Raw genomic sequence first — 19,307 nt, 5'->3', positions numbered from 1 at the left:
CACACCCATTACTAAGCGGCTCCTCTTTCACTTGCAAAGATTCACTTTCCTGAAACACAAAATCAATAATTTAATGTTATAGTTCAATGGCTGATGATCTTACCATGACACAAACATTCACCCAGGCATGAACAACACATGAGAACAGTATATGTAAAAGAATCGGTTTTTGATAATCAGTCCTTTAAAACTGAGCAGATATACAGATATTTCCCGTAACACACAAATAGCATTGAAAATCATGAATCCAATATTACAATAGCTTAGTACGCTAGACAGCAAAACCTCCTGGTGCTTTCTGGTGCGATAAGTCACGTGGCTACACCAGGTTGCAGACCATGTGACAGAAATTAGTTCTATGTAAGTGAAATCCGCTAGCACTGTCAAATCTCTGACTAGGTATCTGGTGCGTTAAGGCTCGGGGCTACACAATCTACCGACCAAACAAGTGAAATTTGTATTTTTTATATTGTGAAATTACAATAGTTTTGTTATTATCGACTGTCGACGCTACCACTGCTACTTCTCTGACTAGGTACATGGTGCGTTAAGTCTTGCGGCTACACCAGTCTGCCGACCGTACAAGTAAAATGTGACCTACGGATGTTCTGAAATTGCAACACTGTAGTTAGGGCCGACTTCCGACGCTTGAACTGCTACACTTTGACTAGGTTCCTACTGCGTTAAGTCTTGCGGCTAACCCAGTCTTCCATAGAATAGAAATTTGTTCCATGTAATATATGAAATTACCATACTTTTGTTAGGACCGACTATCGACGCTAGTACTGCTAGACCTCTGATTATGTACCAGCGTTAAGTCTCGCAACTACAACAGACTGCCGACCATACAAGTGAAATACGTTCCATGTACGTTGTGAAATTACAATACTTTAGTTAGTCCCGACTGTCGACGCTACCACTGCTACACCTGTGACTAGATACCTTGTGCGTTAAGTCTCGCGGCTACACCAGTCAGCCGACAATACAGGTGAAATGTGACCTATGTAAGTTGTGAAATTACCATACATAGGTTAGTTCCGACAGTCGGCACTAGTATTACTACTCATTTCACTAGGTGCCTGAAGCGTTAAACCACGCAGCTACACCAGTCTGCCGACCGTAGAAGTGAAATTTGTTCTTTGTAGGCTCTATAATTACAATAGGTTAGTTCCGCCCGACTGTTGGAGCAAGCACAGCAAAATATCTGACGAGGTTCTAGGTGTGTTGAGTCACGCGGCTACACCAGTTATCCGACCAGCCCCCTTATTATTATTTTATCATCTTCATCAGCCCCCTTATCACCCACCCCTTTCCGGAAGAAAATCCAAGCTACGTCAGGTATATTTGGAGAGCCAAAGAACTGGAGTTCTATATAGATTTTAAAAAAACCTGCATTATGATAGTTTTTTTATTTTTTTCGCCATGTTGAATCAAACGTAATTTTTTTAAAAAATACGAATATGGATATAATACACCAAATTTCCATTTAAAATTTTCCAAGAAAAACGATGGTGTAACCGGTTTTTCTATTAAATCCTTCATTATAGAGTTATAAGCATTCAAAGTTGCCAGATGAAAAAATCGTGTTAACAATAAATCAACGTAAAAGGAGCTGCTTGAACAATTTTAATGTATTTTACCGCTATAATAACAAATTTCCTGCTTATAACCTACATCTAGTGCAACAAGCTTGCGAAGATGGTTTTAACCATCGACAATTTCGTACTATGATATTGTAATACATAATAAGAAATTAGACTTAGAACAAAATATGATCTAATTCGATCATATTTTTCGATACATCGACTAAAACATGTTAAAACGGCCATCTGAATAAGTAAAATTATCGATGTCGCAGCATTAATAATGGCAGATAGATGTTAGAAAATCATTTAGCACTAAATTTCTTGAAATAATTTTCATCCATTTACCACACCGGGTTAGACTAGTGGTTAAATCGTCATTGAAAATCAACCGATTTCAAAATCGAGAGTTCTTAGGTTTATAACTTAGTAAAGGCACTTACTTTTATACGGATTTGAATACAAGATCATAGTTACTGATATTTTTGAGTGGTTGGGATTCAATTAACTACACATTTCAGGAATGGTTAACCTGAGACCTGCACAAGATTATATACTTCATTAAGTATTATAATACATTATGGTGGTTTTAATTCGATAAAATTTATTGAAACATAGACTTTTATGTAGAAGCGGCCCAATCTGAATAAGCAAAACTATCGATAATGGAGCGATATTAATCGCATATAGATTTGAGAAAATCCTTTACCAATAAATTTGTTGAACTAATTTTTATATGATCCATAAAAGGTTTTTGGAGCAGCACCACCGCTAGTTTTATCTACAAGTAATGTGAGTAAACATACACACTCACACTGAGAGCGAGAGAGTGTTTGAGGCAGCGACACACACACACACACACACACACACACACACACAGAGTTAGGGAGAGAGAGCTACACACACACACACACACACACACACACACACACACACACACAGTTAGGGAGAGAGAGACATACACAAACACAAGAAGCCAGAGAGAGACAGAATGAGGGAATGAGAGGAAACATACACACACACACACACACACACACAGACTAGAGACACACACACACACACACAGAGAGAGAGAGAGAGAGATACATACACAAACACAGAGAGAGAGAGGGAGAGTGAGAGACACAGACACACACACACACAGTTAGGGAGGGAGAGAGAGACATACATAAACACAAGAAGCGAGAGAGTGAGACAGTAAGAGACATAAAAAGAGACATACACAAACACACACACACACACACACACAGAGTTAGGGAGAGAGAGCTACACACACACACACACACACACACACACACACACACACACACACACACACACACACACACACACAGTTAGGGAGAGAGAGACATACACAAACACAAGAAGCCAGAGAGAGACAGAATGAGGGAATGAGAGGAAACATACACACACACACACAGACTAGAGACACACACACACACAGAGAGAGAGAGAGAGAGAGAGAGATACATACACAAACACAGAGAGAGAGAGGGAGAGTGAGAGACACAGACACACACACACACAGTTAGGGAGGGAGAGAGAGACATACATAAACACAAGAAGCGAGAGATTGAGACAGTAAGAGACATAAAAAGAGACATACACAAACACACACACACACACACACACAGATATACGCAAACACAGAAAGCGTGAGAGACAGAGACAGACACACAGTGAGTGAGTGTGTGAGAGAGAGCTACACACACACAGATAGGGAGAGAGAGACAGTGACATACACACAGATAGGGAGAGAGAGACACACACACAGACTAGAGAGACACACAGAGTGAGAGAGAAATAGGGAGACAACCACACACACACTAAGTCAGTCAGAAACAAAAACATACAACTTCCCTTTACTAAGTACATATATATATATATATATATATTTAGATACAAAGTAGTAATTCAAATAAAAAGACAAAAATTCAAAAACAAAATCAATTTATAAAAGTAAAAAAATAATAATAATTCAAAGTGTATAAAATTAAAATTAAAGTAACAATAAAGTTATTATAAATTCTGTTTCATAGCAACAGTTCAAAACGTGTAACTAAAATAAAATTCACATTTACTTTATTAGCCTGAAGAAGCACATACGACATCCTCGAGGCTTATTACTGGGTGGTTGTGTCATGAAACCATGGCACGCCAATGGGGGGCTGGGCACCAGTTGAGACACTGGGCTCATTGAGCCTTTGGGTGACACACAGCATGTTTCCAGTTTTTGGCAAGGTGTTGGTTGCCAGCGGGCGACTAGTGATAGTTAGAAAGCCGCAGTACCCTTAACACACGCCCCCCCCCCCAACGTAAAACAAGGAAGACACAGACGAGGACGAACTGCGGCTTTTTTTTACTTCCTCGCTATCATCCAAAGGGAAACAACTTCTTGTCAGGATCTGGTTTCATGCTGTTTGTCAACGGGTGACAAGCCTAAGATAATATGTTTAAAATGATTTGTGAAAAATATCGAACCCTTTTCAGGAATTAAAACCAAGATCGTCTGATTTAGAAACAACTATATTAATTTTATATGCACATTTCAAGTTGTAGAATCAGTTTCCATATTTGTTTTCCTACCTTCTGAATCATCCTGTATTTATAGATAAATATGGGGAGGTAGATTTCTATTAATGAATAATATTTTAAGTATAAAAAAGTATTTATAGTTACCCCTAGTACCACCACCCACGCGTGTATAAAGAACGGTATGGGCGCGCAGTTTAGTCTAAAATCATTGAATTAAATTTTTAAATAAATATTTTATATAAATGAAATTATAAATATTTTAAATTAAGTTGTGTGCGTAAGACGTACATCAGAAAAAATTCGCGTTACTAGAAAATCCTACAACTGTGTTGTCAGCGTTCATTTTGTGGTAGGAGTTCAATTGTCATTAAAGTAGATGATATATTTCAATTTCCTGTTTATTACATCGTAGGGTGTAATACAATTTATGCTAATTACAATCAAGAAAGGAATATTTTAACAAAAATACCAAGAACGGAAGCGGAAATTACAAAAGTGAATTTAAAGTTCAGCTTTTTATTTAATGAATTTATTGCACTGTAAAAGTTCTAATACTTATGAATAAATTCATTTATAAAATTTATATAGACCTTTATTTTAATTTGTACCCCCAATTATACGATTATATACAAAATAAATTGATCATTTGGGGGGGGGGGGGTTTCGAATCATATTATTAATTTTATGGTCTTTCTAAATCCATTAAAGTATATTTATGATTTATTGCATTTTGTTTAAATATTATTTTTGTTCACCGAAAAGTAAATGCCTTTATGATATGATAAAATAATTTGAAATGAAAAAAAGAGGTTTTATTTCAATTTTCTCAAAATTTAAGGGAACAGAGAGAAAGAATGAAACAGTCACACACACATGCACGGAGAGAGAAAGAGATAGACTGTGTGTGTGCGCGCGCACAAACACTAATACAGATACGCTTATTAAATTACATATACACATTTAAAAAAAATTAAAAGTACATCAATTTTATTTTATTAATAATTCATTGCGAACATCATTTAATGTACCAGTTATAAACGTATCTCGTTTTTCTTTTGCTAATTCACTACCGCAATATAATTCATGTACTTTACTAAGGCTATTTAAGGAACTGTAATTTCTCCAGTCATTTTCACCAGCATTATTTGATTTAAGTAAAGCTCTTTGATAACTAGTAACACCGCTAACAGATACATGCATCGACATAGTATCCATAAATCTTAAACCGGTTTTTTCTAACCAGTATTGTTCTTTAACTCTTGCACGATCAAATGAAACATTATGGCCAACAACAATACGTGGAATTTTTAAAAAATTATTTAACTTATAACCAGGTTCTTTCTCATTCGATTCTAATGGAATAAGTCGATCTGTTGCATAATTTCTATTAATCGTAGTTTTCTTATTGTCATGAACTAGATCAGGAGAAACCCATCCATACCATTGCCTCATTACTAACAGCAGTACCTAATGTTGGCATATCACCTTCACTCAGACAAACTTCAACGTCTAAAACCAGAGCATCTTCTTTTGGAAATGCAACCTTTTCATAACCATTTTTAGTATACCTAACCCAACCAGGTTCAAATAACCATGTTTTAGGAATTTCTGGTACATTGTTGATTAACTTTTCCAATAATTTTCTATACGGTCCAGATTGTTTTTCACCAATATTCCAAAAATGTTCTGTAATATTTTTTCCATCAAATTTTGGTAAATTTAATTCTATATCAGATACTTCTTCTTGTTTATTTAATAAATTATGTTTCTTTAAATCTTGTATATATTTATCAATTACTTCTTGACTTACATTTGTTGTACTGATACTAGTATTTGAATTTTTGAAAAGCTGATTAAAAAGATTTTTTGATATCATTTGTATATTAAATTCATTGTATCTAACACTTTTATTATTTTCAATATTTGATATACTTTTATTTATCGGTATATTAACTGATTTAGCCAATGGATTTTCATTAACTTTATCACAATTAATCAAAACAGCGTTTATAATATTACCTTCATTAACATTAGATAATTTATGTGTATCACTCACAGAACTTTTTAATTTTTTACAACTAGAAACAACAATAGGTTCTGTAGATGTTGAGTCAACATTACGTAAAGCATGATGTATAGTAATAGATCTTTTTACTAGAAAACAATTCAAATACATTTTTCTTTTATTAATGTTCATAACTTTCCATAAAATAAATAACAAACATAGTAACAGATTTTTGTCAATATTTTAATACACACAGGCACCCGTCGAACTGTATAGTTGAATACCATACACACAAAAACACAAAAATACACAAATAAAACCACTCAAGATACAAAAACTGTCAGAGCTCCACAATGGCCGCCGTCCAGATACGAGTTCAGCACTCGACTAACCTAACCTAACCTAACCCACAAAATACAATTTTCAACGAATTTAAAAAATGAAGATTTTTGCTCTACGATCTACTTGAGCCAAGATAATTTTTTTTTTCAAAATATTTGTGAATATTAAGGTCTGAAATTTGCACACGTACTCGAATATTTGTACTTTACTTGTATACTTTTTCTTCAATTTTTTATAAAAATTAGACCCCGTAAAATGAAGTCAAAGGCCCTTCCTCGAGCCATATTCAAGGTCGAGGGTCATATTCAATTGACTGACGATCACTTCTAAATCGTGAAAACCATTCGTAACATTGATTATGATCCAGAGCATCCAATGTTGTTAATATTACTGCTGGGAAATGTTTCAGTGTGTCAATATTGGTTCTGTCACCAAATGGCAGTTCAGTTTTAGCTGAAAATATTAATTGTTAGTAAATGGCAATATTTCTTTGTGCCCATTTTAGTAATTACATTTGGTTATCAATGTTTGCCCGTGAGTGTGTATATAGAATTATACATTTCCTTGATTTATATTTTTCATCAGCTATATTCTCATTTATATTATAGCTATTCATAATCATTATCTGTTGTACTGCCTGTCAGCAGGTCTCTTTTGCCACTGGTGTCTCCATCCCATTTCTGTTCCAAGCCTTCTCCTTTGTCCCCTTGTAGTTTCTAAGCTTCACTTCATCTATTGGTTTCATCTTCTTCCTTGCTTCATTTCTCTTCCAATGCAGTTGCTCTTCTTCATTACTTCCTCATTTTATCTACCCATCTTACCTTCTCCATATCCATTTGTGAAAAACCTCAATCCAGAACTATTCCTCACCATCCATGCTTCATTTCATGCAACAGACCACTCCATACATAACAGTTGACTAACCTCTCTCTTCCTTAACTCTATGCTCAGACTTTAAAGATATAGTAATTCCTCTTCTTACTGCTATTCTTCCTTTCATTCTTATTGCGGTCTTCAAAAACATACGTACTTCAATTAAACATTCATATTTTCTTATATAATTATGAATAATTTCCTTGTACTCTTCTTTATCGACATAGAAAAGAAAACTCATCGCCTTTAAACAAACGTTTGGGAAGTTCAAGTTTAAATGATTACATGTGGTAACCGGCATTTCTTGATATGACATCGTTAAACTCTTACACGTTAGTTACTTTGTCTTTAATTTTATTCCCTTCATCCTCTACACCGATAATTGAAAGATCTCAAAATATTTCTTTTCCTTCTTTCTAAACGTTCATGTTTAAGAATTATATTGTACTACGCTCTTATAAAACATTTAACAAATTGTTTTCTTGATTTCATATTCGTGTTTTTGTTTGTAACTAAATTCCTTACTTCCAGAATGTTAGTTTTCCTAGTCCTATCTAACTCTTTATTTCTTGTGTGCATGATCCATTACAAGCGATAATACTTCTTCAATACTTAAATTTGTTTCGGTCATTTACCATAATTTCTACATCGATATAAAAATATAGCTATTTTGAAATTTTCATCGGTTTTGTCTCTCCAATGTCGATTCTCATTCTAAACCGATTGTCCGGTTGCATTTTGTTTTATTATTAGCAATCCTCTCTTTAATTTCTGAAATTAAAGAAGAATTACTTGATCATCTACATACTTAATTACTTGTTTCATCTACATACAAAATAATTCCTCGGCAATTTTCAACAATTTGTTTTGACATCCCGTTCTCATAAATACTTAACAGAATTTCCATACTTACGGGAAAACTTTTTCTCATAAAAATATCGAATATTTCAATAGTTTTAAAATATTGAATATCGTTTGGGACAATTCCACACCCTTGTCTTATATCGCTTACAATTCTTTTGCATTCTGTTCCTGCTCTCAATCCTTATGTCGCTTTTTGTTCGGTGCATATTTCTTTTACAAACCTTCTGTTTCTCTTATCAACATCCCGTTTTTAAGGATATTTAGCGATACTTTTCAAATCATTTTTCCCGGTAGATGTATTACACTACATACAATAATCGCAAGGGAAAACTGTGGACAAAAAATACGTGCAAAAACATTTAACTTCAATACCGCGATCTGATACAGGAAAACTTAGAAAAAATACAATAATGTGTAAAAAAAATAAATAGACATTGAAACATTGAATTTCATTAACGGTGTCTATAAAACTTTATTGTAATTTTATTGAAATATACTTTATTAAGAACTATTATTTTAAATTATTGTATTTTTATAGTAGCCATTCCTAATAATTACAAAAGTAAATAATCTGATATGGGCACCGCATGACCTTGTATGCTTAGTAAATTATACATACGCATTTTTTTTAAATGAAAAGTACATAAAATTTTATTTCATTAATAACTTCTGATATCTTTTCGTGTATTTTTTTTATTGTTATTGAATTATTTATTGTAAAACATTTTCTACGATGAGAGATTAATAATTATTAATAAATCGATATATTTAAATTAAAGAAAGGTTTTGAACCCGTGTACGATCCTTACCCCCTTGTAAGATACAAATATTCATCGATTAAAATTTTATTTGGCTATAACTCTGGAACCGAAAATAAGTACCGCTTATTATATATCATTGAAAAGCTGTCGATGAGGGCTTGTTACTGCAGTTAAGAAAAAGTTAAAAATCTAAATTTTTTGGGAATTTGGGCTTTTTGAACGCTTTTGCTCCGGTCCATTGCAACCAAAAGGGAAGGTGCACGATTAGATTTTACAACAGTCCTAAATAAAAAATTTCAACATCCTGCAGCTAATCGTTTTTGAGTTATGCGAGATACTTACGTACATACATGCATACATATATATGTACAGATTTCGTGCTGTACATACATATGTATGTCCATTTTGACAACTAGTCAAACTGGATTCAGGGATGGTCAAAATGGATATTTTCGTTGAAATCTGAAAATCAAAATTTTTTGCTATCGTAATACTTCCTTTACTTCATACGAGGAAATAAAAAATTAATAATACAAGATGTAAATAGAAAGTTTCCAAATTTATTTTTTATTGCAGTAATCATTGTAGCGTGGAAAGTGGCCGTCACGGAATGTGACCTTAACTTTAATCGATTGTGTTATGATTCACTGTTTTGGTGACTTTCCAGCCGATCACTGCTTAGCAGCCGTAAAAGAAAAATGTGTGTTGCGCTTGTGCTTTTGTTGAACAGAAAATCTCAATTTTATCAGAAACTTGATGAGAGGAAAATAGAGACAATAAGGAAGATTCAAACAGCTTCTAGTCTTTAAAGACCATCGTTAAACAGATGTGTGTTAAAAGAGCGATATCTGAAAGTACAGTTCACCAAAATTACCTTGTGTTCTACATTCTACCCTCAGAAATTCTTTGTAGCTCTAACGTGGAATTTTTGAGCGAAATCCTCAATGAGGATTTCTTTTTAATGTCGATTTTTGTAATATAATTTTTACTTAAGGTTCTAACGAAAATGTAACGCGCTCTAAAAAAGATTTGAAAAAAATCATCTGCCAATTCTTAAGACTTGGATTTTTTAATCATACTTAAGAGTTAGCGGCCTAAATTAGGTCGCTAATCCTTAACATTAAGGGTCTTCTTCACAATCAGATGTTTGAAGTGCTCATGTTATCTGGCAACTTAAATGTTGAGGTCTACTTGCGCTTCTTGAAGATGAATTACTTCAGCTGCTTGAAGATGATCCTCTACTGCTGAGATGAAAAGCGTATTTCCAGTATGATGACGTACCTTCCCGTTCTCTTGTGCTGTTTCCACTTGTTTAAATTATTTCCCTGAGAAATGGAGGTCTACATTCCTGGCCACTAAGATCGCCTTATCTTACAACTTCAGATTTTTGCGTGTGGGGAAGGATGAAAAATATTGTGCGCCGAAAAAAAATATATTCTGCTGGTGAGAATTGGAGGATGCGACTGAACAACTTAAGGATAACCCTGAAGGATTAAAAAGAGCAACAAAAGCAGTTAAAAAGCACGCCTAGAAATGTGTTGAAAGTGGCTGGTACATTTTTGAACATGTAATTATCTGGTACGTATAATGCACTTTGATCTAGTGTACTGTTTCTAAATAAAATTTGAATTTTTTATTCAATTTATCTTAAAAATGTATTTAGAAAAATCTAATTAATTACTAATTTCGTTTTTTTTTTGTTTAATGTCAATATACAGAATGTCCCATATAAAACACAACCCATCAATCACTCATCCATGAAATTTAAAAAGTCAAGCTTACTGCCCTACTCGTTACTGAAATGGACTCGTCCAACATCTGAACATCGCGGCGACGCAGTAGAACACTACCGATAGTAATAACAATGCAATCATAACGTTCAGTGTGTTGCTAGAGACAAGATGGTGTTTTCGCTAGATGAACGTGTTTTCATTGTCGAGTCGTACTTCAGTACGAAATCAGCGGTTGCAGTGCAAGATTTGTTTCGCCATAAGTACCCGGATAAACCGGCTCCTAACAAAACATCAGTATTAAGGTTAGTCGCAAAATTTGGAGAGACCGGTTCTGTTAATAACAAGGAACACAAAAGATCGGCGTCGGTGTTGAATACAGATACAGTCGCTGAAATCAAAGACCGATTACTCGCCTCGCCAAATAAACCGATCAGACTTTTGTGTGCTGAAATTAATTTGTCTAAATCGACTGTTCATCGGGCGACCAAACGATTAAAATTACGACCTTATCGCATTCAAACGGTTCATCGACTTCTTGAGCCCGACAAAGAAAAACGGCTACAATATTGTCAACGGTTCCGTCGATTTCTGCGTGAGGGAATTAATGTTATGGATTCGTTATTTTTCACAGATGAAGTACGGTTTCATTTGGACGGCTACGTAAACAGCCAAAACAGTAGAATTTGGAGCGCTGAAAATTCCCACGTTTAACACGAAAAACAATTACACCCACAGAAGTTGGGCGTGTGGTGCGCGATATCGCGGAAGAAAATAATCGGTCCAATTTTTTCGAGTACACCATTAATGCAGAACGATATCAGGATATTTTATTTCGGTTCATCGCACTCTCGGAAGAGGAAGACAGACACTGCCGGCTACAACATGACGGTGCGACATCGCACTACGCAGGTTCAACTTCTGATTTCGTCGAGGAATTCTTTGGTAATCGTGTTATCGGTCGAGGCTTGTGGCCACCGAGATCTCCAGATTTGACTGCGGTGGATTTTTTTCTACGGGGTTAGCTTAAAGAAAAAGCCTACAGTATCAAACCACGAACACTTGAACGATTGAAAGTCAATATTGAACAAGCTGTATTAAATATCCGGCCACAAACTTTGAAAAAAGTTGCAAGAAACGCTGTAAAAAGAATTGAAGCTTGTATTCAAGAAGATGGCGGCCACTTCCAACATTTACTCTAAATGTAAGGTAATGGATGGTAATAATAAAAATTACATTTACATTTACACATGCCTTTTTATTATTTCAATACCTAGCAATATAAGGTTGGGTTGCGTTTTATATGGGACACCTGTATTTATTTTGTTCAGCAACGCTCCTCAACATAACACATTATGTGGCATTACTAACAGGGTTGGATGTTGGGTATCTTCTTTAATCCGTACTTGTAGGAATAAGGGATTTTGTAAAAGATTCAAAGTTGTAGGCAAGTACGGTGTAGGTATACTTTTATATGATACACAGAAACTTGTCTTTAATTTGTTATTACTGCTAATGAGTATTTAATTTTTCTCAGCCTTTGTATCATCATCTTAAGGCAAAAGCCCATAATTCTCTGGTTTATGTCCAAAGTCTAAACTTTCCTCCACGCATAAATGATCCCCTCATGTAAATTTCTGTTTAAAACATATAATCCAATAAAAATTAAAAGGTTAATTACAGACAATTTTAAAGTCTTCTAATAACCAACACTTCTGATTTAACTTTTTAAATTAGAATCGGTCTAAAACGTTCACCCTGCATAACAAGCTGGTAGTTCTCTATTTCAACATTAGTTCTTTTTGTTCAGGCATTACCCATTACAAAAAAAAAATTAAGCGTATTTATAAACCTTATTAAAAAGCGTTAGCAGAATTTTAAAAATAGATCTTATTTTTTGTAGATACCAATAACGTTAAAACATTTAAGCTTGCAAAATGTTCACTTTATTTTTATCCACATAAAACATCAAATAATGTTTTACGTTAACATCTTTTCAAAGTAAAATATATTTTCTGTAACGACATATTTGGAAATTTTAAATAAGTTTTTTCTGAAATTAATAATCTGTATTTTAGTTACAAGTAAACAGTATTATCATTAATTTTTCAATTCTGAATTTTTATGCATTTATTTACTCTTATCGTTTACGTATTATTATCGGATAAACTAAAAAAGAAGTAAAACAAAGTTTTTCAAGGCATTATGGAAAAATCAGTGTTTTTTCTTTAATTAATTGAAAATAAATAAATAAAAATAAACAAAGCCAAGTGAAGTATTTTTTACACACAGATTTTGTTATTTAAAAAAAAATTTTTTAATCGGTTAAATTTAACTTAGAAATGACCATTGAAGCGATGTAGAGGAAGAAGGTGGTGCCTTAGACTAAATACAAACCAACTGCCATAGTCCTGTTCTGAATCTTCAGAAAACATACAAGAATTTAATATATAATTTACATAATATAAATACAATGTAGTAATCGCTTTGGTTTGTTCAACACAGTGAAATTAAAAAGTCGCTGATATGTTGCGATTTACATAGTGCATTCATCAGCAAGAAAAACATCTTCTTAAGAGAATCATCATAACATGCAGATTAATATAGATACTAGGATGTTTAGATGTTATAAGAAGCGAGGATGCAGATAAATGTGTATGTCGCTAGAAAAGTAACTCGCTGTGAAATCTCATGCGATTCCCGTAAGAAACCGAGATAAAACTATCGCTAACTACATTAAAATACATGTAGATACAGAAAACTCCATTAACAGTAAACCGTCCGATTAAGGAGTATCATAGTCTATAGTGACTTGAGATTAAAGCTTATCGTGAAGAGTAATATCACAAAGGATCTCTGTAAAAGCACTCTTGAACGGTAACTTTGACCTCTGAGATCTTTCAGCGATTCTTATGGGAAAGGGGATTGATAAACTGTACCCAGTTCATTTTAAGATGTTTACATTTTTTTGCTAATTATTATTTGCATATAAAGACTATACACTCGTATGTTTTTTAATATTTTATTTGTTTTATGTTGCCTGATACTGCATAAGGCTCTTTACAGCTTATGTCTTATTCAGTTTTTATTGTGTGATGTATTCGTTTGTGATCTTTACTTGTTGTGTGTCGTCCAACATAGCATAAGGTACTTTACATCTTAAGCAGTGATATTTTAGTTAGTTTTTAATTCTACATAAATCAGATTATAATACTTAATGCTCTTTGTATGCAGTTGTAATGCATAAGGGAATGCAGTGTGATTAAATCAGTTTTAGATTTAATTCTCTTATTAACAAGTTTAATATAAATTTTTACTGTTTAATATACCCTTTACACCTTATGCAGCAACTTGGTAATACATTTTAAAACACAGTATCAGATTTGTGTGTGTGTGTGTGTGTGAATTTGTTTTCATGATTAAATGTTTGAGGCTAATGAAATATAATATTACATTTCCAGTATTACTAGGTCAGTAACTTTAATTATATTTTTCAGTAGGAATATAAAAGAGTTTATTTATTTATAACTAGTAAGGAATCTTTTACTACAATATTGACAGAAAAATGGTTTAAAAATAAATTTAAGGCATGATATTTAAAAGAATGTTTTTATTTTATTTTTAAGTTTAATTCAGCATTAATAAAGCATTTGAATAATTTAATTTAAAATATCGTTCTCATTGTTACAAAAAAATTAATAAACTTCTAAAAATATATTTTTTCCTTATTTAATACAGATTAACCATTAAATGGTACGTTTAATGAAATCCCTTGATGAAACAATAGGTTGAAATAATATTTAAATGTAATTTTAAAAAGCAACGAATCATTAAAATTGCACTGAACTGACTTCACAGATTTTATGTGAAGAGAAAAATTAATTAGTTAAAAAATTAACATTTTTAAGTAGAATTTAATTACAAATTTGAATTAATATTATTTATTAACCTAACAAATTATAAAATTAAAAACAAACTATATACAATACGCTAAAAAAATAAAAATTATTTTATAGAATTTTGATTTAGTCATAAAAATAGTGTTATGAGTACATCATACCAAATAGTTTAAGTAAAAAAAAAAATAAAAAATGTAAACAAAAAATTATATCACAGAAGTAAGAAAAGTTAAAATTATTTTTTTAAACTATAAAAAAAATAAAAAGTTGCAAAATTTTATACAAAACAATCCATTATTTAGTATTTTATACTATTATTATAATTAGTATTGTTTATTACCTTTTTTAGTTTAATATACTTAATGAAATGTTTACAACTAATGCAAACTGACAGTTAAAAATTCAGAATATAAAACTGAACGCACTGGACATACTTGTAAATGTTATACATTCAAGTACACATTATGTGTAGTAGTATTAAATATTATTCATTTTTTTTTAAATATAATTAACAAACAATATTATGTTCTTTTTTACAAATTTTTACATTTGGAGATTCCTTATATTTGGTGTTAAAGATTGTGTGCGATTGTTTCTCTACTAGATCGGTTCCTTTTTTATTAATATTGTAAAATAAAACCGCTTTTATCTAGGTGAATGTGATTCACTAAATAATTTCTAACTCCTTATTACTTATTACTCTAACATATGGTAATTTGTTTCTTTAATAAAAATGTATGATATAGAATTGTATCTTTTTAAATGGTATTAGCTGATGGCTGCAGCAGTAAAAAAAAAACACAAATAGCATGCAATATAACTGCATCCAGAATTAACATCGGTAATCTATGGGGACCAGTTTATTAAGTGTAAATCAGGGAATAAACATTTTAATCCCTACTTTACACATTTTTTTATCATGCTACTTTCTGTAACATTCCAACTGGTTTGCATAACCATCAAATTATATTGTAGACATAGTAGATTTATATGTTACGTAATCTCTTTGAAGTTAATTAAGTCCAGATATGTATAATACCTTTTCTATTATTGAATTATATATATTTTTTTAAGTCCTTTTATTTATAGTTGCATCAACGATTAAAATCATTAGCCGATCATCAAGATTACATTTGTAAACGTGTAGTCTTGAACAGACTCACGCTAACCGTTTCTGAGACTTTTAGTTAATTGAATTTCAACCACTAAAGACCACCAGTATCTACGATCTAGCATCCAAATCTGTACAAAAGCAACTACCTTTACTAGAATTTAAACCTTAATAAAAAATATTGTCGTAAAATAATTACGAAATAAAAACTACATAAAATAAATATAATCGTAATTTTATAAATACAAGTTTCTCAGATTTAGAAAATATTAAAATATCGGTTTAAAATATTATTTTTAAATAATCCTGTATTAAATTTTATGATGTATCCTACATTATGTCTTTAGGTAAAGACTGTGCCTTAAATTTCTGAAGCTTTAAAGGATTTGTCAGTAAAGTAATCTTAACTTTAAATTTTATAGAATATATTCTTTTTAAATGAAAGAACAACTTAAATGATTTATTTTTAATCTAGTGACTTATTTGATCCATTAAATAAAGTTTAAATTGTAGTTTATTTGTTATAGCAAAATATTTTAACTTTCTTAGGACTAATAACTAAATGTTTTATATAAATCAAGTAAATAGAATTTTCTACGGAAACAAAATGAAATTTATTCATCTGTATGAAAACTAAAATGTCAAAAAGTATTACTGTATAACTTTATTGATAAAATATCATGTAACTTTTATGCTGCATTCTTCAGACATGTAATACTTAGATATATATTTGTAATCTGTAAGATAATTTTTAATTCTCCTATCGTAGTTTTTTTTTAAAAAGTAATAAAAGTATTATGAAAATTCATATATTTTATTAAGTAATTACAGTTTTTTGTCCAATTACAGTAAAATATGAGAGATGAAGTTTATAGTTTTGAAAATTATTAACCCTGATGCTATTTGACCTGGAATGTTTCATGTTATAAGTAACATAAACATTTATTTTGCAACTTAAAATTTTTGGTTCATGTTATAAGTAACAAATATTTTGCAACTTTATTTTTTTGGTAAATTTGTTATATTTTATTATTTCATCATTTTTTTTTTTTTTTAGTTTGTTGTTATTATTTCTTCATTTAATTTCTTTTCTTCTTCAAATATTTTTCATATCCTTTCATGAATTTTTTGCTTAATTTATCATCATCACTGCCTGGTGGGTGCATTCTCAACTAAAAAAAAAAAAAAAAAATAAACATATTAGATTTTAATATTATTTGTAGCAATTTTTATGTATGTAATTTTGTTTTATTAATTTTATTGCTTTTTCTTGCTTGTAGTCCTGCATTCAGACTACTACAACTTCAGATACATTTAATTACTCATGTGAACGTCAAATTTAATAAAAATGTTTTGTGGCTCCAGTTTACGGGTCATAAATTTTTTAAGTTAAATGTAGGTTTATTACTATACAGTTAACCTGTTGCAGTCTGCAGCTAGTTTTGCTATATGCAGAATGTATCATTTTAATTCAGAGGTTGTTACGGTTATCTCTAAATCTTAAAAATTTTATTTTTAATCAAATTCTATTAAAAAAGGGCAAAAATTAATGAAAATTTAGAATAACTAAATATAAACGGCATTGAGCAGTATAAGAAGAAGTTTTTAATGATTAAAGTGTTTAATGATATTACTTATCAGGTTGAGTCCCATGTATATCATTTCTGATACATTTATATGTTATGCTACCTCCCATGAGTATAAAAAAAAGGAAAAGGAATTTCCTTTCTAATTCCATGTGTATCAATTTTAATTATTTAAATGTTACCATATAGCTCACGTGTATCAAAACTGATCACAGTTTTAATGCTGATTCTTTAGTCTGTGCTTGTCTGTAATAGACAAACAATTTCAGGTATTTTACCTGATGCTCTCTATGTGGGTTGTGAGAAAGTAGAAAAAACAATTCATAGAATTGCACGACTTGGAAATAGTGTCTGTCAGCTGTGATTTTATAACATTATTTTTTATTTGTTTACTGCGTATATGAATGTTTCTTGTTTCTGAAGATGTTGTCCTCTCTTTTTCTATTTAACTAGCCTCCAGAACCGCTTTAAGGTATTACTTCAGAGGATGAATGAGGATGAGGTGTCAATTAGTTTTAGTTGCAGCTTTTATAGTAATTAATACCATAAAATATAGACATGTAAAAGTTATATTAATTTTGTATCTTATATTATCTTGTGTTTGCTGACGTGGCTAATAATTTTCTATTTGACTGACTTAGACAATAGTTATGTAAGTAATAGTAATAAGTAATATATATATATATATATATATATTAACAATAAGAATATTTGAAAAAAAAATCTAATTGTTAACCATTGCAGTAAGATCTTTGAATAGATAAAAGATAAGAAAAAACACTCAAATATTTTGACAAAATATAAAAATCATAATTCTCAAAAATAGAACCTAAATACAATTGTAGGTTAAGATAGGTCAGTTTTTAATTTTACAATCTATGATAGAAAAAATATTATAATTTCCTGGTGTAACACATTCATTCTTGTCAACTAATGCATCAATAAAACTACCAAATAATATTTAATTCATAAATATTATACGGAGTGAGTCAAAAGTGTGGAAAATCCTCAACAACTTTAAAATCGTTCCAGATAGAATACTATAACATTCAGGGTAAGGTATTGGTCAACTACTTTACCTTTAGACTTTTGGTATCCAAAATGGTGGCAAGATAAGGTTTGAATTTTGAAGAAAGTACATAGATAATTGAAGGAACTTTTATCACAAATAAATAAATTTATAAAACTTTGATTGGATAGATATTATCAAATAGATTTATTTAAAAAAAAATTATTTATTAAGCATAACGCTGCTTATTTACTTACATTTTGTTTTAATAAATGTTTGAAATGCCCTCCTTCTGTTGTTTGACAGTGTGCCTGTCAGTTGTAAAAGGATAACCCACTGGCTTGGTCTAGTGGTGAACGCATCTTCCCAAATCAGCTGATTTGGAAGTCGAGAGTTCCAGCGTTCAAGTAAAGTCAGTTATTTTTACACAGATTTGAATACTAGATCGTGGATACCGGTGATCTTTGGCGGTTGGGTTTCAATTAACCACACATCTCATACATATCATCCTCATTCATCCTCTGAAGCATTATCTGAAAGGTAATTACCGGAGGTTAAACAGGAAAAAGAAAGAAAGAAAGTTGTAAAAGGATGATACTGCATTATTCAATGAATCTCATCATCATTGGGGCTTATTACGATAAATAATTCTTTTCAAGTGGCTCCAAATTTATTTTTTAAAATTTAACTTTTAAAATAAATTTTTATTTAATTGAGTTTAATTTATTTTTATTATTTGAACTTTCTAAATTTAGTAGATAAAAATTCAAATTTTATCTTACTACCTTTTTGGGTACAGAAATCGTACCAAATTTTTATTTATATCATTTTCCTTTCTGAAAGAGACTTTTAAATGATGTATCACATAAAAGGTGATACCATGTAAAATGAGTTAACTTCTGGGCCACCCCCAAAAAGCGTTTGAAATTTTATTTCTTGTCAAATGATAAAGTAGTTCACTTATACTTTATCCTGAAAATTACAGTATTCTATCTGGAACGGTTTTAAA

At 31.3% G+C, this 19,307-nt stretch overlaps 1 protein-coding gene and 1 long non-coding RNA gene across 4 annotated transcripts in view; one reads left to right on the top strand and one right to left on the bottom strand.

The window, feature by feature from the left end:
- LOC142328584 (uncharacterized) overlaps positions 1-19,307 on the top strand; it is a 41,723-nt gene that overhangs the window by 4,780 nt on the left and 17,636 nt on the right. The window lies entirely within an intron of this gene.
- Positions 14,287-19,307, bottom strand: part of LOC142328582 (uncharacterized) — an 84,300-nt gene continuing 79,279 nt past the window's right edge. For all 3 annotated transcript variants that reach the window (XR_012757310.1, XM_075372353.1, XM_075372352.1), the window contains one exon: positions 14,287-16,875. Coding sequence is in view for 1 of the 3 variants with exons in the window: in XM_075372352.1 (XP_075228467.1) it covers positions 16,783-16,875 (93 nt within the window). In the remaining 2 variants the exon portion in view is untranslated. The remainder of the gene's footprint in view (positions 16,876-19,307) is intronic.

The sequence above is a fragment of the Lycorma delicatula genome, chromosome 8 (genome assembly GCF_047948215.1).
Source record: "Lycorma delicatula isolate Av1 chromosome 8, ASM4794821v1, whole genome shotgun sequence".
NCBI lineage: Eukaryota > Metazoa > Arthropoda > Insecta > Hemiptera > Fulgoridae > Lycorma > Lycorma delicatula.
Note: the sequence above shows the minus strand (reverse complement) of the source record. Positions and strands in the feature narration are given on the sequence as shown.